The sequence below is a fragment of the Eptesicus fuscus genome, chromosome 14, assembly GCF_027574615.1.
Source record: "Eptesicus fuscus isolate TK198812 chromosome 14, DD_ASM_mEF_20220401, whole genome shotgun sequence".
In the NCBI taxonomy this organism is placed as follows: Eukaryota; Metazoa; Chordata; class Mammalia; order Chiroptera; family Vespertilionidae; genus Eptesicus; species Eptesicus fuscus.
This window is the reverse complement of record NC_072486.1, coordinates 21546138-21564236: the sequence shown is the minus strand read 5'-3', so window position 1 is coordinate 21564236 and position 18099 is coordinate 21546138. Positions and strand designations below refer to the sequence as shown.

The 18099-nt window shown below is 37.3% G+C and overlaps 1 protein-coding gene across 3 annotated transcripts in view; it reads left to right on the top strand.

Moving 5' to 3' along the window:
- Positions 1-18099, top strand: part of PHF14 (PHD finger protein 14) — a 138954-nt gene that overhangs the window by 20780 nt on the left and 100075 nt on the right. For all 3 annotated transcript variants that reach the window (XM_028156434.2, XM_054726410.1, XM_008148675.2), the window contains exons 5-11: positions 4806-4965; positions 11208-11319; positions 11805-11942; positions 14799-14945; positions 15602-15872; positions 16165-16271; positions 17317-17412. In XM_028156434.2, coding sequence (XP_028012235.1) covers positions 4806-4965; positions 11208-11319; positions 11805-11942; positions 14799-14945; positions 15602-15872; positions 16165-16271; positions 17317-17412 — 1031 coding nt within the window. The remainder of the gene's footprint in view (positions 1-4805; positions 4966-11207; positions 11320-11804; positions 11943-14798; positions 14946-15601; positions 15873-16164; positions 16272-17316; positions 17413-18099) is intronic.

Below are 18099 nucleotides of genomic sequence, written 5' to 3'. Positions count from 1 at the left end.
TTTGCCTGCTGTATGTTACAATTATTTTCCATCTTTGCAAATATTTTTTCCACTCTCTCCTGTATTTTTCACTTTGTGGTATTTTTCACTGTTTAGAATGTTCTTTTTTATACAGTCACATTTGTAGATCTTTCTCTACTAGTTTTTAAGTCCTTAAGTGAATTTTTATCTAAAATTAATTAATCTAGAGAAAGGGAAATTTTCTAAAGCACAATAGGAAGCTAGTGTTGCTAAGGTTTGTTTGCTTTTTAAAAATTCAGATGCTTAAATGACAGATTTTCATATTGTAATTCATCCATGCAACTCTCCCTTAAACATCCCATGGTTAAAAATGAACACTTGAATGAATGCTTTATTTTAGAGAGAAACAAGTTGCCCATCCTATATAATAAAAGCCCAATATGCAAATCGACCAAATGGCAGAACAACCGGTCACTATGATGTGCACTGACCACCAGGGGGCAGACACTCAATGCAGGAGTGGGAGCAGCTCCTGCATTGAGTGTCTGCCTCCCGAGAAGGAGGCGACTGGCGGTGGCGATTGGGGGGTGGGGTGGGGCTGGCTGGTGAGCAGTGCCAGGCCACCAGCCAAGATAGGTGCCAGCAGGGGGCCCCGATCGCCCCACCCACCCACCGGTCGCCCTGTGGAGGGAGGCGACCAGCGGTGGGAGCAGGGCTGGCCAGTGAGCCGCGCCAGGCTGACAGCCAAGGTGGGTGCCAGTGGGGGCCCCCCAATCGCCCCACCTGCTGGTAGCCCCACAGATCAGTCCTGATCGCCAGCCAGGCCTAGGAACCCTACCCTATATATTGGGGACAGTCTCTTAGATTTAAAAATTAAAACCTGGCAAGGTTACTCTAACACTGAAAAAACAGGATGATGCAGCAGTGACATGCATGGACTCTGGCTTGCACATTTTGTGGTCAGCCCTGATTCTGACACTTTTAAGTATATAGACAATGCCAATTACTTAACTTCTCTCTGCTTCAGTTTTTCCACCCATAAGATGGGGAAAATGGTACTACTGCCTCAGAAGGATCATGTTATGTACTACTTTTTATAATCAGGGCAAAAAAAAATGTAGCTGCCCAAACAACAGCAAGATGCCTTTCACCTGTATGAAAAGTATGGTCACTGGTGCATGCAGTGTCCTGGATTGTGAGAGGGATGTCTGACTGCTTGTTTAGGCCCGATCCCCAGGAAGGGGCCTAAACCGGCAGTCGGACATCGCCGAGGGCGCAGGACTGGCTGAGGGACCCCCCTCCCGTGTCCAAATTTTGTGCACCGGGCCTCTAGTCATAATATAATATACTAGAGGCCCGATGCATGAAATTTGTGCATGGCTGGGGGGTGTCCCTCAGCCCGACTTGCACCCTCTGGCAATCCAGGACCCCTCACTCCTAACTGCCCACCTGCTCGCTCCTAACCGCCCACCTGCTCGCTCCTAACTACCCGCCTGCTTGCTCCTTACTGCTTGGCTCACTGCTCCTTACCACCCACCTGCTCACTCCTAACCACCTGCCTGCTTGCTCCTTACCACCCGCCTGCTCGCTCCTTACCACTTGGCTCACCACTCCTTAGCGCTGCCACTGTTGTGCTCGCCAGCTGTGAGCCTGGCTTCTGGCTGAGCGGTGCTCCCCCTGGGGGAGCGCACTGATCACCAGGGGGCAGCTCCTGCGTTGAGCATTTGCCCCCTGGTGGTCAATGTGCATCATAGCGACCGGTCATTCTGGTTGTTCTGCCTTAACGGTTGCTTAGGCTTTTTTATATATAGATGAGCATTAAATAAATGTGGGAAATAGAGAACAGAGAGAAGAAAAAACATTTCTAATAGTCCTAATATCCAGACAACTGTAGTTAGTGTTTTGGTGTATTTCCTTTCTCTTTTCCCCCTCTTCTTTTCCTCCTTCTCCTTCTTTTTAAAAACACTCCTAATTAATCACAATTAAGAGGGACTTTTAAGTTGAAGTTTTGCTAAAAGGTAGTACTCCAAATGTTGCTTTTAAATGTATGACTGTCTAATTAGTTTTCAGAAGACTCACTTCATCTAAATGTAGATAAATCTCTTTTCTTTTTGAAATAGAAGGGTTCCAAACTGTCAATGTAAACACCTTTGTGACACGATCTTGTAACTGACTTGTAATACTAGGGTACCCCTGACTGTGTTGTCAGTTATCATGATACACTGATTGCACCATGTCTGGAGAAAAATGTCAGGTCTGTGTCAGTGGGTGACAGAGCATTAGGTAGTGCACTTACCAGCAATTACTCTTCAGTTCAGTAGCTGTGCATTAAATCAGATCAGGTCTGCTAAGAGATGTTTTCCTCCCTTGTGTTTAGTTTTCATTCTGCTGTTAGCTTAGCCCTAGACCATTTTTATTTCTTAGTGTGTGCAGAGTGTTTACTGGGTAGGAAAGTTGGTTCTTTTATGCTTTAGGATCTATTTCTTTCTTTCTTTTTTTCTTTTTTTAAAGCTAAGCCCTATTTTTCTTTCATATAGAAAACTTTAATGTATTTTACAACCCTAATGAATTGCATTACATAATAATACAAGAATTCTTAAACTGTATTGAAAATGATTCTAAATAATTCCTCCCATAAGAAGTTAGGATCTATTTCTGACAGGTATCATGTATAAGTTCCTTTCTCATAAATAACAATATACAGTGTCCCCAAAAATGTATACACACACTTTGAATAAAGGCAGTGCTTATTAAAATACACTTTATTTTCAAAATTGAGCTATCAGCTGTTAAAGTGTCTATACATGTTTTGGGACACCATGTATTACTGACTTTAAAATCTTTCAGTGGATTTTGTAAGCAGATGTTTAGTGATAGGATGTTAAATAACTAAGAATTGTTTTAAGTTTTTAAATGGAACGTTTGTGTTTCTATATTTTTCCCTCTCTATGCTGAGAAATAATTAGGATAGATATAATTAAATATATACTGCAGATGAGGTAATTCAGTCTCAGAGATGCAGTTTGCCCAGTTATATAACCAGAACGTAGAAAACTGCAGGTCTTTTTTGGTCCCTTGTGACATATTGAATGGGGAAAATTTCCACTTATTTGGACTGTTTATATGCTTGCATAATTCAAAACAATAGTAAACACATTTTATGTAATTTTTCCTAAACTATGATTTATGTAGATTGTGTGTGTTACTTAGATGTTGATCCTAATTAGATAGCCATAGAAATATGTATTCTATGTTTTTGTGTTGAAACACGATTGATCCATCTGAACTGTATTTTATGTCTATAATTTTTTTTATGTTTACCTATATAAAACAAACTTTTTCCATGATCATACTGGAGATGCACTTTTTGCATATTCTTAGAATTAGATAGGTAAAAGAGAATGAACATTTTTTTATGACAGTTTAAACTCTATTTTGTATGGAAGAAAGAACAAATATTTAAAAATGTATTTAGTCACTAATTAACATGTGTTAGAGCGGATATTAAGAGCTATAACTTTGGTCTAGAGCTGAATAATCCCAACAGGTATGGCAAAGAAGTATGGGAGAGTGGCAGGTGAAAGTCAAGGGAAGAACTCTGTAAAGGTGATTACACAGTGTGGGTTATTTTTCAGGGGCAGTGAAGATGGAGAAATACCGATCCACTTGCTGATTGTTTTTTGAGCTTACAAGATACCAATCTTCTAACTTACAATTAGAAATTTTCTAGGAAAGGCTCTCAGAATTCATTCTGGAGGTTGTTCCTAGGTGGTTAAATCCCTCTGGAAAATGTTTGCTATGTGTGTAGTATATTCTTCAAAAAATAGAATTGAAATTTTGCTTTATTCTAAAAAAGGGAACTGCTGTGATTTACCTTGATTTTGGTGAATGAAAAGAATAAAATGGATAGTCCCTTCAGAGCTTTATTATTTTGGTAACTAGAGGCCTGGTGCACGAATTCGTGCACAGGTGGGGTCCCTCAGCCTGGCTGGATATCAGGGCCAATGGGGACCTGCTGGTCGGAGCAGGTTTGCGGGAGGGCCCCAGGGTGTGCCTGGCCCATCTGACCCAGTTTCGATCCACTGGACCCCAGCAGCAAGCTAACCTGGTCAGAGTGTCTGCCCCCTCGTGGTCCATGTGTGTCATAGCAACTGGTTGAGCGGTCGACAGAATGGTTGACCGACCATTTGGACACTTAGCATATTATGCTTTTATATATATAGATTGGTAATTGCCTTCTTTGTGTGAATACAGATGAAAGAATTGGCTTCATAGGGAACATTATTTTGTAAAGAAAATAGATTCCCCCTTTGGATTATTGCACAACCCTTTGAGAAAGCAAATTGGCTATTTTTATTTTATGATTTTTCTTTAAATACAATATTTTGCTTACTGTTGCCTTTACTGAAAAAGTGTCTTTTATTGATGACAATCAATAATAACTGCTCCCGAGAAGGAAATTGTATTTCCTTTTAATTTTATGATATTTCGTTTTAAAAATTTATATCTCAACAGAAGTGATGAGGATGATGATTACCAACTACAATTTAATGATATTAAAGAAATTAATGAATTTTGATTACTTTGCTTATCTTATATACTGGTGTCTAGTTTCTTTAAAATCTTTTCTTTGGCATTATTTTATATGACCTTTTTATTGCATATACTATGGCAGGTGAAAAAGTATTTTTTAAAAATGATTTCATCTTTGCATTTTGACATACATGTCATTATTATATAAACTATTTTTCAGAATGTTCTCTACTTCCCTTTCTCTTTTTCTTTTGTGAATTTATAAATATACGTTTAAAAAATAAATGATTAATCATCCTTTTTTTTTCCAGGTTGCTATGGAGTTGATGGAGAGAGTGACTCTATTATGAGTTCAGCTTCTGAAAACTCCACTGAACCTTGGTTTTGCGATGCCTGTAAATGTGGTGTTTCCCCTAGCTGTGAACTGTGTCCTAACCAGGATGGAATTTTCAAGGAGACAGATGCTGGAAGGTTGGGTTAATATGTGTGCTTTATAATGTGTCTGCTTCTAACTATTCTTTTACTCTGGTTTTCTGAGTTACACCCTTTCATTTGATCACCTTTTTGTATCTTCTTGGCATAGAGTAAATCAACAATAGGCTAAGGGTCAGGGGGGAAAGGGGGGAAGACCATGCTTTGATATCTACATTTGCCTTTATACCCTTTATTCTATTTAATCCTTATATTAACTCCATGGTGAGGCAAGTTATGAAGTTTCTGACTTAGTACCTAAGGCTCAGATCATTTAAATAATTTTAATTTTCTCAAAACCACAAGCTGGTGAATAGTCAAGTTTGAACTCATGTCTTTTTTATTCCAAGAATATATCACAAAACCCATATAGGGATTTAAAAGAAGTTTAATTTAAAGAATTATTAAGCTATGATAAAAAAAGTTACTATCAGATATAAAAGAATTCTTAAAAATTGGAAGATTAACTCCTTCTCCCAGGCTGGGGTTCAGACCTTGTGGAAAGAGAAGGTGTAGTTGCGGCTTACTGGATGACAGAGTAGTTTGCTGGTTTGGCTTGGCCAGAACTAATCTGCTTCTTAGCAAGTACAGATGGCTGAGCACAGGTAGCAGGGGGAGCTGGGGCCCTATATGTGGTGTCTGTATTGCGAGGGCCACAGAAAAGTGATCTCCAGGCTAGGCCTGCAAGGTCACTGAGGGTGATGCGTGTGACTGGGGCAGGGCTCTGGCAGATGTCCTCCGTCTGTCTTCCATCTCTGCTGAGAAGCCCTTTCCTCTGACCATGTCCTCTAAGAAAGCTGAACTTCATGCTCACTGTAAAGCAGAAATGCTTCCTGAAGGCTTCTGTCCATTGCTGCAGAGCTGATATGGAAAGGTGGGTTTGGTGTTGAGAGGCAGAGCCCTGTGTTCTTTTCACTATTATATGCACACTCATCTTTATGATCACATCTGAGCCGTTGTCATCAGAATAATGTTGACCTCTCTCATGTTTTTTCTCAAGAGACTACCATCTGGGATGGGTGACTGGAATGTAAGAGTAGTCCCTAACCTTTTGTATTTTGTGGATTACTCCCCCAAACCACCTCCCACCTTCACCCCTCCATATAAGAGGAGGTGCTCAATTTTGTGTTTTGCCACATAAAGGCATTTCAGTATTTTTTTTAAAATATATTTTATTATTTTTTACAGAGAAGAAGGGAGAGGGACAGAGAGCAACATCGATGAGAGAGAATCATCGACCAGCTGCCTCCTGCACACCCCCCACCAGGGATGTGCCCGCAGCCAATGTACATGCCCTTGACCGGAATCGAACCTGGGACCTTTCAGTCCGCAGACCGACGCTCTATCCATGAGCCAAACCGGTTTCGGCTCAGTATATAGACTAATAAAAGGGTGATATGCTAATTAGACTGGATAGACTGGACTTTTTCTGGACATCCTTCTGGACAAAGCTGCAGCGGTTGTGAGGGCCGAGGAGGGCTGGCAGCCATGGTGGCCGGCAGTGGCAGCAGCAGCAGGGTGATGGGGGCAGTGCCTTCCCCTGATCGGCCTGGTCACCTCCCGCAGAGGCAACAGCAACGGCGCGGTGATGGGGACAGCACCTTCCCCCGATTGGCCTGGTCGCCTCCCGCAGAGGGAGGCCAGACTGTGGCTTAGGCCCGCTCCCCATGGAGAGCAGGCCTAAAACGTCAGTTGGACATCCCCTGAGGGCTCCTGGAATGTGAGAGGGGGCAGGCTGGGCTGAGGGACCCTCTTCAGTGCACGAATTCTCATGCACCGGGCCTCTAGTCCTATACGGGCAGTCCTCGGGTTACTTCGTACATCGTTTTGTGGTTATGTTGCCATCTCCCATTTATTTATATAAAAAAGAAATTCTGTCATTTTGATGTATGTACATATGTGCTTTATGTTTTTTATTATTTATTTACCACAAGTAAAGGTCAGGAATTGTTATCTTTCTTTTAATTTTTTTTTACTGTTTCACTTTCATTACTGCTGTGTATGTGCTCCATGTGAGTAACGTAAGTGCTTATGTAGGTGGGTTCTGACTTATGTCGAAAATCGCATTACATTACACAGTAGGAACGGATCTCCGACGTAACCCAAGGACCTACTGTATAATAAAAGGCTAATATGCAAATCGACCAAACAGCGTGACATGCACTGACCACCAGGGGGCAGACGTTCAACGCAGGAGCTGACCCCTGGTGGTCAGTGTGCTCCCATGGCAGAAGCACCGCTCAGCCAGAAGCCCTGAGCTGGGTTCATGGCTGGCGAGGGCAGTGGCAGTGGGCGCAGGCCGGGCTGAGGGACCCTCACCCCCCAAGTGCACGAATCTCATGCACTGGGCTGCTAGTATTTTAATAAGAATAAAACAACCTATATAAGTGATCACCATCATTTCTTATATTTTAGCATTGGAAAGGATAGGATACATTCTGTCCCAAAATAAAGGATAGGATTTTAAATTTAATAAATGTTACTTTAGTAAAGTAAAAAGTATTTTTCTTATTTTTCTCATTTTTGCCTTCATTGGTACACAGGCTCTATAGCAGGGGTCCTCAAACTTTTTAAACGGGGCCAGTTCACTGTCCCTCAGACCGTTGGAGGGCCGGACTACAGTTTAAAAAAAACTATGAACAAATTCCTATGCACACTGCACATATCTTATTTTGAAGTAAAAAAACAAAACGGCAAAAACACCCACATGTGGCCTGCGGGCCGTAGTTTGAGGACGCCTGCTCTAGAGAAATGTTGCCATCTAACATTGTTGGGACATACTCTACCATGAACTCTTGGAGGACCCTGTTTGTGTTGATGTCTAGGAAAAAATGGCTAAACTTCTTACCTCTTCTTCCTAATTACACATTCAAAATATAAAACTAAAGAAATATATAACAAAGGATTTGATGTATCAACATGAGTCTGTGGTCTATCATAGACATGGGCATTATTTTATGTTTGGACTGACTTTGGCCTAGAATTACGAAGCTTAGTACTGCATTTAAACTGTGCTTTCAAGTTGGACTACCTATATATGGATTTTTGTCTTTTCTTAGTAACTGTGATTTTAGTCAAGTTATTTAATCTTTTTGTGCCTCAGTTTCCTTAGCACTTTTGAGAAGATGAAATGAGATGATTCATGTAAATCAGTTATACAGTTTTGGAAACATATTAAGTACTCATTAAATGCCTCCTTGGTTTAGCTGCTGCTGCTGCTGCAGCTAATACTTTCTCATTAAAAATATTATTCTGCTTTTTAAGGTAATTATAGAGTATCAGCTTCTTAAATTCTTTCTGGTAACTCTTCAGTTCTGAGAGTTGAAGTTTATGGTGGCAAATTGTGGTGAATAAGGAAGCAACTTTGGAAAACACAGAGCTTCCTTTCAGGGAGGATAATTTTTCTGTTGTTTTGTTAATAACTTGAAAGTTCTATTGAAAACTTTAAAGTAGCTGTCTCTTCATGGTATGACAATCCACAAAGCAACTGTTAAGTTGTTTCTGAATGAAGAGAAGGGAGGCCTTTTTAACCATTTAGATTTACTGAGAGATATCTGTATTGATTTCTGTGGACCTTACATATATAGGCACCTCCCTTGATCGTGCAGTCTGGCAAAAGTTCTTTTATACTATTTGGACAATTTATTTATGTCCATACTCATCTATAGGCTATAATGAAAATTTTAGGTCTTGATAAAGTTTAAGGGATGTAACACTAGCTTGATTCAAGGGGGAAAATAAAAAAGCCAGGAAGATTTGACAAGGCCTTTAGTATTTTAGCTTCACCTGGAAAACAGGGGAAAGAATAAAAAAGGTTTTGAAATGGACCTCTATCACATGGACTAACTAGACTTATTTCCTTGTTTCTGATGGTAGCCACCAGTTCTGCGCAGAAAATGATGTGATTGAATGTGAGAAAAACATCAGTATATTCTTGTCATTAAATTCTTATTTCATTTCTTAGAATATTTTACTCTGTCTTAAGTGGTTTAATAAACCTGATTATGGATCATATTAGACATACTAGAGATAGTGTGCTAGTCACTATGCTGCAAGCACTTCACATTCATTATTATGACTTCCAAACTACCTGAGGTGCTCTGTTCCTGATAGATACTTAGTAATTGATTAGTGAAGGAATAGATGAAGGACTGAAAAGAACATACTGAAAGTGGATTTCCTGTGTCGTAAAGGCACTGCAAGTTCAAGGCATTTAAGAATCAAATTTGATTGATTAATGTAGTTCCTATTCTGAAAGAAAGCATCTTTCTACTTAGTTTAATTTATTAAACTATGTGAATTTAAAAGAACCTAGTAGTAGTTTCTATACTAGAATGACAATTCTGACTCTTTGTTTTTTGGTGGTTTTATGTGGTGCTTGTTTTCTGCTCCTTTCCCCAATCGACATCTGTCATCATAGCTCCAAGCAAAATGGATGGTAAAGTAACACGGAAGATTATTCCTTTTTGATTTCTCGACTTGCCTTAATTACAAAGTTCTAAAGCATGTGCAGCTAAACAAGTGAACAAAAAATTATTCACAGCAGGTATTAATAAGGACCAACATTGCCTCAGCTTGTTGATATGCATTTTAATAAAGACTCATGTTAGTGTCCTCTCATGAGTGGTTGGGGAAAATGATACACTTGTGTGCCAATCATACTGAAATGGCAGTTTGTATCTGTAGTACTTGTGTGACTTGTACTAAGACATTTTAAGAAGGTCAGTCTGAAGCAAGCAGCCAGCTGTTAGGTTTATCAAAGATAAACTCCTGTAGAGTACAGCAGCATTTAACACATCAGTGGAGCATGAAAGAACTGTGCAAATTAAATTGAGAAAGCTGCTTGTCGAAGATGTGTATCTTTATATTGAACTCCACAGGATGCATTTGGGGAGGTTGGATTAAAATACTATATCAAGAAAAATCTCCAAACTTTGGATTTTTTTCCACTAAAAAAGATAATTTTTAAAGATTTGTAGCTATTTTCCCCAGAACCTCTATAAAATGATTCTTAGTCTTGTTTCTTTAAAACTCATAGTGCATCACAAAACAGAACCATGTAGCAACCATAGCCTCTTATGCTGTGATAAAGCAGAATTTATTGTTAATATATTCACAAGGTTAAGAGAGATTTGCCATCTCATTTTTACCCTCTTTCTTACAGAAGTGATATAGATCTGTTTAAATTTCAAAATCCAGTGATCCATCTTTTGTTTGGTTGTAAGCAAACAGAAATGGAGCGTAATATAATTTAGAAAGTTCAGAGCAACCCGGCCAGTGTTGCTCAGTGATTGAGCTTCGACCTATGAACCAGGAGGTCACAGTTTGATTCCCGGTCAGGGCACATGCCTGGGTTGTGGGCTCGATCCCTAGTAGGGGTGTGCAGGGGGCAGGCGATCAATAATTGCCTCTCATGATTGATGTTTCTATTTCTCCCTCTCTCTTCTTCTCTGAAATCAATAAAAAAAATATTTTTTATAAAGGTTTAGAGCAATTAAAACACACACAACAGAATTATAATCAACTTGTGTTTATTTGTTATTTTTAGTGTACTGAAACTTCGAGCATTCTTTGTTTAGTGTTGCAGCATCGTTCAGACTTTAAAAAAATTTTGTATGTGGGGGGATATAAATTTTAATACATAGGTTGTATGGTGAAGAGATGAGTGAGAGAGATACGACCTCCTTATCTTATTATAACTGTTCTGTACAGTTTACTGGGAAGAGAGTCAAGATGCATATCAAAAATTGTTTTAAAATATGTCCTCAGAGGATTATCCAACAGCCTTTAGAAAAAAGTAACAAGAATAATTTTACCTAATTACTGTAGAGTAACTTCACAGTTCTTCAATTAGTATCCTTAATTCTCAGAGTACTTACAATAATGAATGTGAATACTTTTTCACATTTATGAAAATGATGTTTTGTTTCATTTGAGTAATGGTTTTGTGCAAATATTTAAGACTAACAGATAAGTGCCAAATGTAGTGAATTTTAAGTGCAAGGCAATTATAGTTGTTAACTCTCAGCTTTGGCTGAGCGGCTGGACAAGTAGTGCTTATTGTATTCACTCTTTCTGTAACTAAATATCATTCTATACATGTTCCATATTCTTCAGGTGTATGTCTGAGATTTTGAAATCTTTCAGTAGTTATTCGAGATGGTGTATATTTTATGTCTATTTTCCACATGGACATTTTATAAAAGGGCTTGATAGAAAAATCATATGTTTTCTCCTTATAGATGGGTTCACATTGTTTGTGCCCTTTATGTTCCTGGAGTAGCCTTTGGAGATATTGACAAATTACGACCAGTAACACTAACTGAAATGAATTATTCCAAATATGGTGCCAAGGTGAGACAATGTTTTTGATGGTCTAAAATAGAAAGTTTTTTCTTACTAGTTTACACGGCTTTTTACTTATATTGTTGACTATAGAGATGCTTGTTAGTAATCATACTGTTTGTATAGCAGTTAGCATTAAATCATTATTTATAGTAAAGTTTTCTCATATCTAAAATGGAAATACTTATAGTACCTCATTCACATATTAGTGTGGAATATTGTTCAATGATATTAATATGTGCAAAGTGCTTAAAATAGTGCCTAGCACATAGTAAGCCCTCAAATAATATTATCATCATTATTATGTTGGTGGAATTTTGGTTTATTTGAATCACATAGAGAATTTTTTTTTCATATACACCCTTGGCTTGCCTACTGTTGTTTGTATTGATATAATATTGGTTCACTACTTGTATTTTGTGGATGCTTTGTAAGAGAATGCAATCTTCTAGAAATATTTGTATTCTGAGCTCTTTCCTGTTATTCCATTGTAGGAGTGTAGCTTCTGTGAAGACCCTCGTTTTGCTAGAACTGGAGTTTGCATTAGCTGTGATGCAGGGATGTGCAGAGCCTATTTCCATGTGACTTGCGCCCAGAAGGAAGGCCTGCTTTCGGAGGCAGCAGCAGAAGAGGTAGGTTTATTTAAACCTATAGTTGATGAATATGTTCATCAAGCTTCTCATGACTGTTATATCCTACATCAGGTATCATCATAAATTAAACTTAAAAGATTTGCCTAGATCACTGGTCTAAAACTTAAAGAGTTAACAATATACCAGTATATGGGTTTTTTTTCAGTTTTAAAGCAAGTCAGATGCTTGGAAAACTTGTTAAAATTTTGGTAGTCTAAGAGATGAAATGAAACATAATCCAAAGTGTTTTAAAGCATTAAAATGTCAGCATATCCTACATAATAAAAGGCTAATATGCAAATGACCAAATGGTGGAATGACCGGTCACTATGATGTGCGCTGACTACCAGGGGGCAGACACTCAATGCAGGAGCTGCCCCCTGGTGGTCAGTGTGCTCCCACAGGGGGAGCGCTGCTCAGCCAGAAACCGGGCTCACGGCTGGTGAGCACAGCAGCAGTGGTGGGAGCCTCTCCTGCCTCCGTGGCAATGCTAAGGATGTCCGACTGACGGCTTAGGCCCATTAAGCCGTCAGTCAGACATCCTTCCAGGGCTCCCAGACTGCTAGAGGGTGCAGGCCAGGCTGAGGGGACCCCCCACCCCCAACTGCACGAATTTCATGCACCAGGCCTCTAGTTTTATATGAGAGTCTGAAATTGTATTTGGGTAATAATCTTGCTCTGTTACTCTCTAAATAAAATCACTATCTTGTCTTTAGAATCTGCATTTCTATCTCTTTACAGTTATTTTTAATTCTATAATTTTTCTTCTAAGTTTATTGCTTTTAGATTAAGCAATTAGTTATTTTAAAAGTGTGTTTTGGAAGCTCCTTAATATTCTATCAAGGGGTCTGTGAGGTTAAAGCTATTTTCATGACAATATGAAAATGTTATATACTGTTTTCTTAATTCTCTCACAAGCAACAGTGGAGATATCCAGAGATAATATAACATAATAATATGATCAGGATAGTTTATCCCCACTTTGACTGGGTTCCACTCCATTGGAAGGAGGAACAAGGAGAGTAAGAGTGGGCAGCTTTCTTTCAAGGGCATGGAAATTTCACACCTCATTGGCTGGATCTTATCACATGGTTATATCTATCTGCAGGGAGGCTGGAGCAGAGCATTTCCAACCTGATAGCCATGGATGCAGTAAAAACTCAGAGGGTTCTAATACTAACTGAAGAAAAGGGGAGAATAGATATTAGAAAGCAGTGGTTTTTATAGTAGTTAATATTTGCTTGATATATCTGTTTCATTCTCTAAACAATATTCAGTTATCCTAGCTTTAGAATTAGGGTTTATTGCCCCTCAATCCAAAATTAACTGATTAAAACAGAACAAAAATTATTTGGGCTACTTACTCATTTTCAGATATCTTTTAGAACAGAGAAGACTGATCTTAACTCACCCATGCAAACATGAATCCTACCTGATAATTCAATTTCAACCTTCCCTACTTTAAAACAATAGAATAATACTTTAGATCTAGACATGTGGCTAAGGTTCAATATAATCTTTATTTCCACTTAGCATTTTCTGTCACCAGGATTTAAAGCATGTCATGAAAAAGGTGTGTGTGTGTGTGTGTGTGTGTGTGTGTGTATGTGTGTGTGTGTTTGAATCCACTCTTATAGCTACATTTTTGTATTTTATTTTTATAGCCATATGAAGTAGTTATTATTAAGTCCATTTTACTAATGAATTGTTTAGCAACTTGTGTGAAGCTGCAAAACCAGTAAATGATAGAGCTAAAATTTGAATCTAGGGTTTTATATTTCTAATTCTGTGACCTTATCCACAGCATTATAGTATGACATCTGTGGATACCACCCTATAGAATTACATTGTATGTTTTTTTCTATGTTAAGGACACCTTAGATTCTTTTTTAATTATTATTTCTCTTTCTATTTTTATTTGTGTGTGTTTTGTTTTTTGTTTTTGTCTTTAGTGTTATCATTTCTCTTTGGGTTGTAAAACCCCACCTTACTAATAGACCCTTTTACTATAACTTAGATAAAAACTTTATGGGTAGCTTATCTTTATTTCTCCTCCTTACAATGTCTTGTTATTTCATTAGCAGTCACATCGTAGATTACTTTTTTAGGCTATGTAGTTAAAAAATAGTTCTGTTTCTGATAGAGTAAGTTGTTTTCTTTCTTTCTTCCTCCCTTCCTTCCTCTCCACACGACCTCCCTCCCCTCCCTTCTATCCCTCCTCCCCTCCCTCCCTCCCTTCCTTCCTTTCCTTAAATTAGGGGGGGAAAGGCTAGTACTATGAAAGATGGCTATGAGAGCATTGTGTTTCCATTTGAGGTTTTAGGGTTATATAAAGAGTTAAAGGGGATACCTAAGTGTTTTATTGACAGGGCCTGGTCTTCCTAATCCATTTTTGTACTGGGTAGAATCTGTCCATGCATTGGTAGCTAGTTGGACATGTCACACTTATCTTGTTGGCTAGTTCTGTATTTTCTTAATATATTGCTGTTTTACCATCTTAATCTATAACTTTGATGTTTAGTGATAATTTCTACTTAAGGTTATTAAAATCCTATTTATTTTAAACAGAACTTTTAATATTTAATTTATGGATTAAATATACAACATAAGAGTTGACTTAAGTATTTTTAAATCCATAAGGCACTTTTAAGAAAAAAATTGTTAATTTGACATTGACATGCAGAATTAAGTTTCTAAAGAAGCAGTTTTTATCACTCTGTGTATAAATTACTTTTATAATTTATTTTAGAAATAATACTGTTGGTGAGTTTTTAAAAAATTATCTCTTGTGTTAGGTTTCCTATAACCTTTTGGAGTAAAAAATGTTTACTTTCTTTCCCTGTTTTTTTGATACAGGATATAGCAGATCCATTTTTTGCTTATTGCAAGCAACATGCAGATAGGTTAGATAGAAAGTGGAAGAGAAAAAATTACTTGGCTCTACAATCTTACTGTAAAATGTCTTTACAAGAAAGAGAGAAGCAGCTATCACCAGAAGCACAGGTATGGAATTTATGCCAAACTAATGTTTATTTGAGGTTATGTATTTCAGATCTCACGTGTGTTTGCCAATGGCATATGAAATATAGTGATGAAATTTGGTTAGTTACTTAGGAATGGGTTGTCATTAAGTTAAATGGCGAGTATAGTTTATGGCTAAATATATTGCTCCTCATCTAGTCAACAGAGCATCCATTTATAAAGCATGTTTCCAAATACACTGAGAAACATGGCTTAGAAGAAATTATTCTATTCATGCAATATGTCCATCACATCTTTTTCAGTCTGTTCTGATGTTTATGCAAAGGATTTGATCAGTTTGCCCATCATTTAAAATGTATTTCTGTGTAAATTAGGTAAATTTATGGACACTATTGCAGTTATTAAGAAGAGAAAACTTCAGCTTAATGAAATTAATTTATGACAACTCTGATCATAGAGTAGGACAGTTATTACTAGGGGTAGACATAATTTACTGTAACCCAAGAATTATACAGTATATCTTAAGGACCAGTATACCTCAAGGACCATGGATAGCTATTACTTGCCTTGACATAGGGAATTCAAGTATCTTTACTTTCTCTAAGCATGGAGGTAAAAATTTTAAGGAGTACATTCCGTTTTAATATCTTTAAAAATTTGTATACATATTTTTATAGGCAAGGATCAATGCCCGGCTTCAGCAGTATCGTGCCAAAGCAGAACTAGCTCGATCTACCAGACCCCAGGCCTGGGTTCCAAGGGAAAAATTGCCCAGACCACTCACTAGCAGTGCTTCAGCCATTCGGAAACTGATGCGGAAAGCAGAACTAATGGGGATCAGCACAGATATCTTCCCAGTGGACAATTCAGATACTAGTTCTAGTGTGGATGGAAGGAGAAAGCATAAGCAACCTGCTCTCACTGCTGACTTTGTGAATTATTATTTTGGTCAGTATAGACATGGATGCATGCACATTTTCAATGAAAATATTTGATATGCTGTCAATTTTTAATTTATTAGTCATGATGCATGTATCAAACAGAAGCATGTTTATTTTCCTAATAATCTGTGGGTTGTTGTAAAATGCTAGGTTCATATCTTTGTGAATAGAGTTAAAAGTGTTTTAAACAATGTAGGTTTATCCATGTGACATTTCTATGGCTAGCTTCTTCCTTTGTGTATTTTGTATATCAGCTTTTATTTTCTACTAAAGTAAAATTGGATATTTAATTTAAATAGAGAGAAATATGCGCATGATTCAAATTCAGGAAAACATGGCTGAACAAAAGAATATAAAGGATAAATTAGAGAATGAACAAGAAAAGCTTCATGTGGAATATAATAAGGTAAGTTGGCTGCAGGACAAATAATATAATAGATCTCATTGATGATTTTTTTGGTTATTTTTACAGCATTACTACTTACCTTTCATTTTGAAATTCTTCTGGAGTTTTACCTTTCCTACAACTCCCACCCCTCATTATCTTCTCTAACACTTATTGGGCACTTGCTATGTTATGTGCCAGTCACAATTTTGAGAACTTCACGTGTATTCGTTCATTTAATTCTCACGCAACTGTATAATGTGGATTATGCCCATTTTCAGAGAAGGGAACTCCTAAACAGGTGAAGTAATTTGCGTAGGCTCACGCAGGCCTTCAAGTCATAGAGTGGTGTTTGAGACCAAGCAGTCTGACTCCGTTCTTTATTCCTAATCCCTGAAATATGGAACTTCTCTAAGTTTGTAGAAAACTTGGAAACTTACTATTAAATAACTATTTTTATCTTGAATTGTAATGTTATTTTTGATTAAAAAACAAAACAAAACTTCCCGGTTAAAATTTTTATTCTAACTCCTCATTCTAATGATGAGGGAGCTCAAAAAGAAAGATCATATAAAAGCAAGATGTGGCTAAAATGTTAGGTAGTAAGTAACATTAACATTTGGTATTGACTTATCGTTAGGTAACATTTTAAGTGATAAAAAATTAGTAGGAAGAAATATCCCATAATTAACCACACAATAGTGAAATTAGATTCAGGAGACCTGGGGGTTCTTGCTAGTTCTATGATCTTGGCCAAGTCAACAAAACACTATGTTTCTTGGTTTTCTCATTGGGATATAGTAGAAATGCTTTTTGATAGTCACAAGAATTAATTAGCAAAATGTGTGTGAAATTATATAGTAAACTATAGAAATATATAAATGTAGGTATCATTGTCATTAGGAAAAATGCTTACATTTTGTTGAGTCTTCTTAACTAATTGGATACATCTCTCAGTGGTATGTGACTTGAATGTATTAAAACTATATGGAATATAAATATAAATATTTTTGATATTGATAAATTACATTTTAATGGTTTGCTAATTTGAATTATTGCATTGTAGCTATGTGAATCTTTAGAAGAACTACAAAACCTGAATGGGAAACTTCGAAGTGAAGGACAAGGAATATGGGCCTTACTGGGCAGAATTACAGGGCAGGTTAGTTTCTTTTCACTTGCTATCTTCTTCTATTCTTGTTCTCCATTTTATTTTCAAAAATCAGATCTCTGATAAAACTGCTACTTTGCTAACGGAAGAATTCTATTTAATTAGGGCCAACTAATCCTCTTGGATAATGATTTCTGCCTGAAATACATATAGAGCATTAAAATCTGCCTCCATAGAACCTGTAGCTTAATTTGGTTGTTTTAACAGCTGTCTCGTTTGCAAAATTTTTTCATTTGCTCTAACCGAGTGACTTGGGATTGTAATGAAGTTAAGATTTGAAGCATGAGTTAACTCCTACCACATTCCTCACCCCCAACCTCAATTTAGCAGTTTTAAATTCTTTGTCATATTTTCTTCTGACGTGTTCTTATATTGTTGTTTTGTGTTTTTTTAAAAATATTTCTTATTGATTTTTTTTTTTTAGAGAGAGGAAGGAAGAGGGAGAGAGAAAGAAACATAGATGTAAGAATTTTTTAAATGTAAAATTTAAAAGGCTAATGGAGAGATGAGATTCATTTTCATATTGATTTGCTTTTGAGCTGTGTAAGAAATGATTTGTGAAACTTTAAAATATAGTTTTTCCCCTTTAGCAGGTATTAAAATTACTTTACCCTTGAACATTTTTAGCCTGTGCTTTTGTTGAAAAGAAGAATCATTGCCAAATGGATTTCTTTGAAT